The sequence below is a fragment of the Montipora capricornis genome, chromosome 6, assembly GCF_036669925.1.
Source record: "Montipora capricornis isolate CH-2021 chromosome 6, ASM3666992v2, whole genome shotgun sequence".
Lineage (NCBI taxonomy): Eukaryota > Metazoa > Cnidaria > Anthozoa > Scleractinia > Acroporidae > Montipora > Montipora capricornis.
In genome coordinates this window covers 7,094,864-7,107,363 of record NC_090888.1, presented here as the reverse complement: position 1 = coordinate 7,107,363, position 12,500 = coordinate 7,094,864, and the positions used below count along the sequence as shown (strand labels likewise).

At 35.5% G+C, this 12,500-nt stretch overlaps 1 protein-coding gene across 4 annotated transcripts in view; it reads right to left on the bottom strand.

Annotated features, from left to right (window-relative positions):
• LOC138051410 (trichohyalin-like) overlaps positions 1 to 11,032 on the bottom strand; it is a 25,188-nt gene extending 14,156 nt beyond the window's left edge. The window contains exons 1-5 of one of the 4 annotated variants that reach the window (XM_068897602.1): positions 10,887 to 11,032; positions 7,372 to 7,434; positions 6,042 to 6,171; positions 2,191 to 2,245; positions 1 to 10 (exon numbers count right to left, since the gene is read on the bottom strand). The exon at positions 1 to 10 is cut by the window's left edge and continues 38 nt beyond it. In XM_068897602.1, the coding sequence (XP_068753703.1) occupies positions 1 to 10; positions 2,191 to 2,245; positions 6,042 to 6,171; positions 7,372 to 7,434; positions 10,887 to 10,929 (301 nt within the window). In that variant the 5' untranslated portion in view covers positions 10,930 to 11,032. Of the gene's footprint in view, positions 11 to 2,190; positions 2,246 to 2,414; positions 2,514 to 4,340; positions 4,386 to 6,041; positions 6,172 to 7,371; positions 7,435 to 10,691; positions 10,753 to 10,886 lie in introns of those variants that run through there. The other 3 variants (XM_068897601.1, XM_068897604.1, XM_068897603.1) reach the window with 3 other exon arrangements.
• Positions 11,033 to 12,500: the final 1,468 nt, after the last annotated feature.

The following is a 12,500-nucleotide window of genomic DNA, read 5'->3' as shown; positions in this document are numbered from 1 at the left end:
CTTCAACTTCCTGCAGAGACAGACAACCAAGACAGTCCATAAAAACCACAAAAGCCTCAATCTTCTAAAAATACACCATTTAAAAAAAAAATTTCAGTTCATGCCAAGCAATTTACTGGTCTAGTGAGCCTTCCATTTCCTACTTCCTGTTCTTTCAATGCCACAAAAATGAAACTCCAAAATGGCAATATCAAGAGTTTTTGGGGACAAGTCACAGTCTTCGGCATTAATAACAAGCTAGTTAATTTTTCCCACCTTGGCTTAGTATTAAACATTTTAAGCATTTTACCCAGTTAAACTAAAAAACACTGAAAGTTATCCGAAAGTGCCCCTTTAAGTTTCTTTCCTTATGACAACCCTACTGCAGCTTTTACATTCAAAACAGTTCAAGCATTCCTCTGATGAGCAGATGAATGAGTTCATTATTGCAAATTAGATTTCAGTAATCATTTCAATAATCTGTTCCTTGGATGAATAATGCAATTTAATTCAAATCAAACCTCAGTTCAAAACTCGAATTTTGATTGGAATATTGCTGGCTTCCGGTGCCAAGCTGGCATGAGAATTTAACAGGTTTACTGATTTGCATAATCTGTCAAACAAAGATCATTTCACTCTAGCAACATTACCTTTCTGTAATCTTAACAGTATTCTCAAACTTGAAACACTATGTTTTCGAATTAAAGATTTGACAGAGAAATGAATTTTAAAAAACAGGCAAATCATGCTTGTTACAACGTTGGCAGATTGTGCAAATTGGTACACCTCTCAAATTCTCACGCCATATTTTTATTATGGGTGTACAGATTAGTCATTCCCTTTTACTTGCACCTTTCATAAACATGCAGACTGGAGTTCAAATTCCAATCAGTGAAGATGCCGTAAATTGTTGTAGAACAGGTCAACGGGTCATATTTGGCCACGTGATTGGCTGATTTTGATCCCCTTCGTCAATTTCTCTTCTTAGTGGTCTGCTAACTGCCATGGCAAATGTGGTTAACAGGATTGACAAATGAAACTATTTATTGGAACTAAAACTTTAGAGCCTGCAGTAGGCTTGTTTTGCCTATTGGGCACCCCTTTTGATTTGAAAGATATAATACTTCGCACTTCCAAAATTTATTGTGCTACATTCTACTTTATAGTAACAGTTTGTTTTCCCCAAGGATGTAAAATTAATGTACCAAGCTTTGAATACACTCAGTTCATTTTTAGAGTACAAATTAATATAAGCTAAAGGAAAAGTGGAAATTCATCAAATCAGTTACTTGATACTCATAACACTGTCAATGCATGCCCCAACACGTACCGGTAATCATATCATATCCAACACATTGTACAGTATTGGGTTTACCGGTAAAACAAGAAGGGTCCTTGTAACAAACTACATTTCTTGGTTCTGTTAAAAAAGCCTTTTACTTTTCCTAATTTGATGTTGAATCATACAGTACATGTAAAACAAGACCAAAGAATCAAAAGCATGATTATTACAGCGTTAAGATTTCATGTACATGTATAATTTGCTAGATATTGCGAGCTTGAACTTCTGAGCAAGAATCCAAAATTCATTTTTAACGCTTCACTGACTTATAACTACAAGAATAAATTTATATATACATAGTGTAAGAGAAATTCAGAAGGTTCCCAATCTGATGCAGTGATAATCGTCTTTCTTATGGTCTTTTAATAAACAACAAGAGCCATTTGCTAGCTCCTGACATAGTAAAATAATGATTTTCCTTTCACCGTGGACCATATTAAGTGATCGTTAATTTTCGCTCATTTTGCAGCATCAAACATCACAATCAGGGAAGGTTTATTAATCAAGAGCCATTTACCCTGCAAATTAACAAATTGTGCCCACATCTTGCCATTACTTAGTTAGGCAACTTTCAACTTCAGCTTCATAACTTTGCTAGATGTATAAACATTGGGTTACTACGGTTTTGAAGTGATGTTTGAAAAGCAGGAGGTGAAAATATTTAATAACAAAAATCTAATATTTTAGTCTGCTAACCAGCATTTCGGTAGATCTGCTGCCAGCTGCCAGCTGCCAGCTACTTTAGACAACCCGGTGCAAAAAAAAAAAAAGAAAAGAAAATGCCCAGATCTATGTACATGTACATCACATCAACAACATCTTACTTAGCAATAATATTAATACCATCCATTACGTTAAGAATAGTTTACCTCCTGTCGTAGCTTATGCTGAAGATCACTTGCAAGCCATTGTTCTGTTTGTTCCCTGACACAATAAAAGCACAGTCTTTGAATATGACTACTTAGCCAAGCAATGCTCCCTTTTGTTCACCTTTACCCACAACAAACATGACCTTAAAATACCCCTGATTAACAACACACAGCAACAAAAGGTTTAAGAAGGAACAAAACGACAATGAAGGGATTATTCTCACCATCTCGGGTTTGGTCTGCAAAAACACACCAGAGATTTCATTTTTGGTTTGGAACGTGTCACAACATGTGCGTGCACATATCTGACTAACGAAACAATTGTGGTATGTGTATTACTTCGGTTTTGCTTTGTTGGAATTCTGTTATATTGTATCTTTTCCGAAATAGCTACGTGCCATTGATAATGCTAGATGAGGACATTAGGCATGAAATTTACCAAAAATCAATAATGTATTACAAATTTTCTCCTGCCTGTCATATCATTATCCGAGTCGCAAATGCTTCCAAGCAGCAAAATTTTAATTTTCCGTCACAAATCTCATGTAAAATGCAAGTAACAAAGACCTTCTTTGAGAATTAAACCATGCCACTCAATTATGCAAATTTGTGAAAACTCAATATCCAGACAAGCACAGCACTAAATTCCATTGTTAAAGGAAATGATCCAATACAATTTTTCCATCTAAATGCAATTAAAAATATCTAAGAGAGTTATTAAAAAATTATTGTGACCATGAGCTTTGACAATACATATTCGAACTCCTTACAGAATTAAGGTGTGAGCGCTCAAATTTCACAAATAAAAAATGTAGCTATATTCACAATTATTATTCAGGGGTATTTATGGTAACGATCATTTTTCAGTCTGCCATGTCTAATATCTTTTGTTGTCAAGTGGTTAATAGAGAATCCAATATATTAAAAATCCTTGTGCCATATCACGTACATATCAGTTGCCACATGCTTAGATTTGTGACCAGTCAACGAAGGCAGTCATGAATGTAAAAGATTTTATAAAGAGTGTATTATTTTGAAGCATACAATGTTATTTGCCACAGGCTTACATATAAGAGCATTTAAAGAAAGCAGTCACAAAATTAATGCAAAAGATCTTTGCAGCATTTGTCACAAGCAAGCATTTCAGTAGTAATCCAGAAACGTTTGGTGGAAAAATGGCAAGGAAGCCCAACAGCTTATAAAAAATAAAAAAATTCATCAAAAAGGGAAAAAATTACAACAATGACATCAATCAGATACTGTAAGTAAAACAAAATTTTAGAAATAATGTGGATGAAGGCATGCATTAGGCAAAGATCAACAAAATAAAATGAAAGGAAAGCAGGGGGAAAGTGGACTGAGAAAATGGAAATTCAGGGTTAAGGTACTTTAATCTTCAACTTGATTAAATTTCAAGGTTGAAATAATTATATGTGCTCATTGAATTTTAAACTTCTGGGCCAAGCTTATCAAAAATGTGGACCCAAGGTGATGAAATAAAGAAAGATTAGTTTAATCTAAGAAAGCTGATCAGAAGAAATTGTATATTCCCAACAGTAAGTCATCTAACACCTTAAGAAATAATTTTACAGGTTTATTCAGACATTTCAACTTTAAATAAAACAGAATTCCACAGCTTTCACTTGTCTATGAAACATAACAACAGCTTGTCCCCCAAATCAGTACAGCTGCTCTGCACAGCTCAATACATGAATCTAGTCTAAGAATGATAATTACACCGTATCTACTTAGTTCTTGTTTTAAGTTCACACCTCACTCAAAGAAATAATTCTTTACACCTAACCTTAAATTTAAGTGCTTATCATAACTTCTTTAATTAATTTAGACACCATAATATTACTTTTTGTGTAATAATCATAAGAAATTTATGCAAAATGCTTTTCTTTGCTCAACTACACAGACATCAGAAGAAAACAAAAAGAAATAAAACAGGAATGGAATTTTGTTGTTTCTGGATGTGCATGCATTCACAATTAATTACAAGAAGAAATCATGAAAAGCTCTAGAAAAAAAATGTAAGAAAAGACCGTAGCTGCAGTACCTTGCATATGGGAAACAAAAACAATATTATTGCAAAAGCCAGATTAAGTTGACCTGAGGCAAACAGAAACAAAGGTTTTTTATCTCACCTCAGATAAAAACCATGGCCACCATGAAGTTTAAAGAAGTTTGTTATTTTTGGCCTAAAGAATGCTGCCTTGTGTCAGCCACATGACCTTTTACCTAGAGTACATACATGTATGTACACGTATAGAAGTCCAAGGTCTAAAATACTTTCAATATAACCTTTTTTATACCAAGTACATTAAACTGAGAACCATTGAAAGCTGTAGGGATACTTGATGCCTGCTTTTTAAGTTACAAGCTTTGAAGATTATATACTGTACTTTTAAAGTGATTTTCTTTTTTTTTTTAATTTGGGTAAAGGTATTTTCGTCAACATAGCCAAATTTAAAAAAAAATTGTAAAGAACTCTGAAAACAGAAAGCAAAACCTGGGATGAGAAGAGAGATGAAAGGTTTTCAAAGTTTCTTTTCAGAAATGGGATTTTTGCAGGTCCCACACCCATGTCATAAGTTCAAGGTGTTGGCTACTACAGCTGCACTCAGATTAAAAAGAGTAATTCACGACCTTGTTAATATATATGTTCAGGTCATTTTGTTTCTTAGGTTAATTTGCAACCAAACTAGGTCATTTTGTTTCAACCTAGGGCAACTTGTTTCAACCTAGACTGTCCATTTGGGGCAGGTATAAAACACAGGTCTCAGGTCATTGTTTTACCAATAGATAGCATCTTAAACATGCATTAAAGCTAACCTTAAGCCTAATTAGGCCTAAAGAAACATGTTTAGGCCTAATGTTTGCACTTGTGAATGGTTAGGGTTGTTTCCGAATTGGTATTGGTAAAACAATGACCTTTGACCTGTGTTTTGTAACTGCCCCAAACTGACAAGACAACTTGATCTAGGTTGAAACAAGTTGACCCATGAAGGTTGAAACAAAATGACCTAGTTTGGTTGTAATTTAACCTAAGGAACAAAATGACCTACAGCATATATATGTACATGTACGCAAACAGCCCACTCCCAACATTAAAACATACATGTAGGTGCATGTCTTAAATTCATAAAAATTTTTAACTTCACTAACATATTGACGGGGCAAAGGACCACTTGTCTCTGCCTTCACTTAAGTGTACACTACATTTTTTACGATTAGCTCGTGCAGGTAATCAAGGCCATTAAGACATCTTTAAGAAAAGATGTGAAAAACCCAACAATGGTGTTTTACATTGAAGATTACACATTGCAATAAACATGACAGGCATACACATAAAATTAATAAATTACTATTGGAGTATTTTACTGATTGAATGCCAAAATGGCCACCAACAAAATATAATTCTTTTGTCTTTGTGTTAATTAGGCTAACTTCATGTAGCCTCATTGACACATGTAAAATTGAAAGAATTTGGGCTGCAAAACGAGGCTACTTATTAAGCTAATTAACACAAAGACAAAATAATAATTTGTTGGCGGCCATTTTTGCAGGAAGAGGAACTGCTGGTCTGTAAGCCTCGCAAGTTTAATACAGCTGATTGCAAGTGAAGTATTTATATTATTGCAGACAGCAAGAGATAAATTATTGAGATCTGCAAAAAATCAAAACCTCAACTAAGTTTATTTGAGACATTAAGATGTGAAGACTGCAGCCAAGAAGATAAAGCTGACAACAGGTATTTCTCTGACTCCCAGCTGTTATCTATATATGTGTACATATCCTACTAGTAAAAAATGTACATCAAAGAAAGCATACATGTATTAACTTACATGTTGTGCACTTCAGCGACAGGCAAGATTTGTGCATTTCTTACTTCTTCCAAGTAAGTAATTTTTGCTGCCTTCACATCTTCACGGACAGTTTTTCTTTCACTGCGATTTCTGAGATAATGATTTCCAACTGAAAAGAAGAGACAAGACTTGAGTAGCAACAAAGACAGTTAAGCCTACAGCATTTTATTTTTTGCTATTTACTTTTTCACGGCCCTACTTGACAGACTGCTGATGTGACACTGGAATTCCCAGGGAAGCGCCCACAAGGGACATGATTTTTAGTGTTATGTCCCTTGTAGGTGCATGTTAATAGGAACTTTCTAACAATAATAATAATCAATAATTTATTTAAGTCTCATGGTTATTTAGCCGAGCAAGAGTGCTCTACTAATTGGGAGACTACGAATCAACTGAAATCAGAACAAATCAAATGAAATGTTCAAATCAGACCAGCGACAAGCCACTTATTAGAGCTGCACACAACAATGACAACGACACAAGAAACACTAAGAATAAAGACAACAACATTTCATGCTAATTTTCACACTAACATTGAAAGGGTGAAATGTTTCAGCAATACCACCATTTCAAGAACTTTGGTCTATGCTACACGGGGAAACACAATAACAGATGTGACAAGGGGACAAAGTTTCCTCTTAATTAAATGGCCTCTGAGGTGACCCTTCCGAACTGAAGCCCGACAGTGACTGGTACCAGCAGAAAAAGCTGATTTACAGTATAATTAAAACATACATCAACTAATAAGGGTGGCGAATGATACCTCCAAAATATTGGCACTCGCAAACTTTTCATCCTATCTTGAAATCTCGACAGCCTTTGCAAAGAGTCTCAAAGTCTTGTTTATATTGCATTTATTTCCGTGCGAATAAATGTTTTGGTCTCGGTCTCGGATTCACAAACATGGATCTCACCATCTCGGCGAGTCTCAGATTTTACCATTTGACACCCCTACTATTATCTATAAAATTTCTTGATGACAACCTAATTGTGCTAAGTAAAAAGAGTCATTACTCTTCAATAGGGAAGTGATGTGGTCCCGGGTTCAAATCCAGTTCTCAACTCGGGTTCTTAATCATGTTTCTTTCAAATTAATAAAAGTGGGGTGCCTGTGAACTGGCTTGATAGCTAAGTGCACTTCCACTATCAACAAAGCATTTACATTTTTGCATTATTTTACAATATGAATACAAAAATTATAAACTATGCTATCCTCCAAGCAACAAAATACACCCGTACCCCTGTAATACTGAAAACTAATGTTACACGTAGTTGTATCATTACAAGACAATCAAATCTTATTTATTACATTCTTCTTCTTGAAGTCGTTGTGCAAGGGCTCCATCTTCCCGCACCATGAAATCTTGACATACTGAAAACAAACCCAACACAGATTTATCAAGTAAAGTGAAGGCTCCCTTCGTAAAGAACAAGCTACATGTACAAGGCTGATCTCAAAACCATAATAATCTCCTCACTCTTCGGGTGACCCCACCTGTAAAAAGCTGCTCAAATGACATCATGTGTAATGAGTATGACAAAACAGGACCAAGCATGCTCAAGAAAACAATATTGCTGATTGAATTAATAATAATCACACATGAAGCCCATTTTGTATCTGTACATACCACAACTTGTAAAAATGGCTTGAAAAACTATTTACACCTGTCCAGATTCTCAGAAAAGGAGAAAGATCCTGGTATATTGTCTTAAATCTATCAGAATTTATTTGTGGGTGATACGCAGTTCTGTTCCTAAGATGATACTTTGTTTCTTTCTTCTTTGGAATAATATTACTGAGCAGGCAGTCATGGTCAACCAAACGTACAGGTCTTCAAAAGCTTCTTATCTGCCTTTTCTAAAAGATCTCGAATGGCAATTCTCTTAATAGATGTATAATTATTTCCTTTTAAAACATCTAAGAAATGTTGTATGACTGTGAGATCTGAGTCAGTTTTGTACACTTTTAAATACGTGTGAAAAGTCAAAGATAACGACTAAATGGCAATTTATTAAATGACAAAATATTTATGAACAAAAGAAACAGTGTTTTTAATTTTTACAAGACTTTCACTTCATTCGAAGGCAATGAAAGAGTTATTAAAATATTCTTCAGTAAGCAAAAATACCACAGTATTGATTAGAAACATGATAGAATGAAAGTAAAAACGTCTTCAAATTCCTGTTTCAGAATGTGACTTCTTTAGAAAGAATGCAAATAATTAAGTCTGGTATGCTTTATTAAACAGCCGACATGAAAGAGAGACTAACTTTACTATGATACTGCTAAAAATGGCAGGAAATGTCTTGATCGCGAACATAAGCAATTGCTAAACACAGGGAAAATGAAGAACACGTATGAATTATACTCAAGAAGACAAGTGTAGGCAAATTTTGAACATTTTGCACTATGGAGTGGTTAAGATTGTAAACATTTCAAGAGGTTTGTTATGCTAGCAGAACTTTTTAGACCAAGTACCCAGTGACTTGATGACCCACAACCTCCGGAGCTCCAGCAGTAGCCGGCTTCTATTGAAAGCCCTCCTTAAGAGAGACAGAAACTTTTTAAATGACTACTATTTCAATTCAAAGTGTCATGAAACAAACCAAAACAATTGGTTCATTGATTGTGGAATTTCAACTTATTTTGGCAAGTAAGGTCTGAGAAATCCTGGCCTAACAGAAAATGTAAAATTCCACATGATTCAGCCATAACTAACCATCGGAGGATAACTAAAAGCAGAACACTAGTTACAATATATATTATAGAAGCAATTTTTTACACATAAATGATATGTGTACATAAAATTGTAACCAACTTGTTTCAGTGCACACTGTACATTACAGGTGGAATCTATGGATTCAATAGTAACTTTAAGTGAGATGAACTACTGAGCCAAAACAGCATTTTGATGATCAGACAGAATTGAGCACTACCTTTACACGAAATCATCTTCATCAATCAACGGTAGAAAACTGTTTACTCTACAGAGGTGGTACCATACCACAGATTACTTTCCACACACTACCCACTCAATACCCACATCATCAATACCAGAGTTCCTCAATATCACATTACGGTCGCTCAATGAAAGCATTCATTACTTAAAATCACATGTCGATAAAACGTAATATTTCAATAATTTGCCTTTATGCTGAGCACATTAATTTGACAATATAAAAATGATAAAGTACACATCATTTTGCACTTAGCTTTAATGGCTAATGTTGTGTGTAATTTCATAGTATGTTTTAGAAAAGAGCTTTTAACCTTTTAACTTAACACAAAGGCTGTCACTTGATAATTTTTTTCTGACTGTCACAAGTGCGCGCAATATTTTAGTTTCAAATGTAATTTTTCGTGGTTTTCTAAACATCACATCCCGATCTTTATAGAGAGAAAAAAACACTTGCAACTGGTAACTTCAAAGGCCATTAATTTTCTCACATTATTTAATTGACCTTGGACGAACAATAGCAAATCGACCTGCAAATAATAAATCATTGTTAAAAAATTAAAATTTAGCATTGTTATTTGTAGCTGACTTAATTAAAGATCTTTACCTTGGCCAAAAAATGAAATATGTTCCCAATTTGAATGAGGAAAAGATTTGTTTACCTTTTCATAGTGTTTTCCATTACCTTTAAAACTAATTAGGCGTTCTCTGCGATAATAGTTAGCGCATCAAATTGTTTCTTAGGATGACTGAGAATTTAATTGAACTTTTTTTCTGAACAACAATTGTTAGCGTTAAATTGTTAGACTACGCTTTTATAACAACTAATAGTAAGCTTATTTTCTTACAACTTGCAACTTGCTGTCGATGATTTTAGTGCGACACATGCACACCGTATGAAAACTTGACACATTCTAACAAAATTCTTCGAGAGCAGATGCACTAATATCGATTTAAAAAATATAGTTTCACCGATGTAAACGTTTAACCGCAAGATAAGCACAGGGAACGCTTTACATCGCTCGCCCGCATAACGTTTTCCACAGGAACGAAATCATGAATCGATTCAAGAAGATTGGCTTTTTGTCGTTTCAAGCACCGAATCTCTGGCTAAAATGTGACCTACTTAGTTTCTTCTGAAAGGGCTGTGAAAACATGTACACGAATAATAAAACAAAAGTGACGAGCAAACAAGATCGGTGAGGGCGAAGAAAATTTATTTCGCGGAAAGAGTAACAAAATGGCCGCCAAACCTTGACATTCGAGATCTTGCTCTGCTAGGTTCTGTCTCAAATGACCTTTTCATCACTTTTTATTAACTGGTACCCCTCGGCTTCTTAGATTCACAGACGTTTTATCGACAATTCTATGAGGTCGTGTTAGATATTTAAATGACACAAGTTTATGATCGAACGGTAAACAGCTGAACTAGTCGTAGCTCTTCGAAGCTTTCGCGGCGGCATAGCGATTTCGGAAACAAAACAACCACAAGGAACAATAGCTTTTATATTATCCCTCCAAATTGTTAGAAGAAATAGCGGGAGGTCAAGAAACCCGTAAGACCAAAAGTTTTTGCTGACAAATTTGAAGGAGAGCTAAAGAAAAAGGTAAGCGCGCGCGTTCTCCGTTTTAAGCCTAACTACATGCCTCACAAATCTAGTTGCGGACTTACTGCCGGAAAGATTCAGTGGAATTTTCCAATGTCTACACTCTTTCATCAACTTTTCCTAAAAAAATAAGGACTGACCAAAATTAAGAATCGATGCATGTGCTTGAACAAGCGAGGCTTCGAGATCACCTGAAATCACGCGCACTTGTCATGATTACAAGAACTTGTTTTGTTAATTATTTAACGGTGAATTCCTACCTTGGCGCACAGAAGGCCTCGCAGATTCGTCTATTTCGGCCATGCTTCTACCCGCAGGTTCAATTTCGTGAAAAAATTGGATCAAATTTAGATCATTTCGATCAACATCAAAGAGTTTCGGAGCGTTTCCTGTTGTTATCCGGGACCTCAAAAATTGAGCAAATAAACGATTTTGATTGGTTTAAATAACAAAGACCATTCATAAGAAAGTGAAAATGGACGAAATGCAAACATTGCGAAAAAATAAAAACGCTAAATTATCTACCTTTGGCTTCTTCCGAATTGCCATAATAAACTTGATAAATGGTATAATTTCTTGGTATTCGTGTAAAGAAGTTGAGCGTCTTACGATGTAATTAATGTTTCAACAAGAAAACTTTTTGCCTGGGTAATGTACCTGTACGTTCAAATATTAAGAAAAAATTCCCCTACCCCTCGAAAACAATACTATTTTCGAAACGTGATACCTCTGTTGGCCTCCTATTCAAAAGTGGTAAAAATTTAAATATTTACCGCAACGGGCATTAACGGAAGATGTTTACAATGCCCACTTGAAAAAAACAACCGGAAATGAATAGGTGTGACCGGAACTCTATATGCCATAAATGTTAAAGTTTAGAAGATTGACAAAACACATAATTTGTTCTCAAGATAAAAGATGTCAGCTTGTTACAAGTTACCACGAAATAATCGCATAAAAACAAATTCAAGGATAACCTCATTTCGCTGCGTTTTTCCTAAGAGATACGGCTACACATTGCGCTTGGAGGGAGGGGCCGTGAAGCATAATCCCCTAATCTTCGCACGCTTTCTTCAGTGGGCCAATGAGATGAAGTTTTCTTCTTTAATACTTGAATAAAGCTTAACTGCTAAATACCGTACAATTCATTTGCGGGTAATAAAGGCCAAATAACCAATAATGGCATTAATTTACCTTAATGCAGTGCAACGGATATTTCGATGATAGAGGTTAAAAAGAGAAATTACATGGCCACGCGTGGATACCAATGCTGATATTAGGGAGCTTAAGCACGCGCGTTCTTGAGACGCGGACGGCAACCGGAAGAGAGCATTTCGCGTGCCAGGACAGTGGTGTCTCCCAGATTTTTATACAAATCATCTCTAATGGGCAAAAGATACTCAGCAATGTAAATCTGGTTGTGTAAAGACAAGTTAAAAGTGAAAACAGCTCACTTCCGGTTGCCGTTCGCGTCTCAAAAACGCGCGTGCTTAAACTCCCTATTATCTCTCACTCAACGGCTGAGCGCAGCGAACGGGTGCAAGATTAAATCAGCACTGGAAGTATGCATCAGCACCAGAAGGTAAAAGTCGTATCTCCAAGCGTCTATGCGATGTTCCGTTTATTATACAGATACTGATGAAATGTTCAGATTAAAAACAATTTGTTTTATTCATTTCCGAAATGGCGAAATAGTACCCTGGGTGCCAGAGGGTTTTTTTTTTTCAAAGATCCGAGAGAGTCCTACGTACGTGAGTTGGAGGCAATGACCGGGGGACTGATAAAATAGATGAATCATTCCTGAATTCCTGACAGGCTGATCAACAAGTATATACACTGCTCCAATAACAGTTGAGCGCTCTTCGAAAATTTGT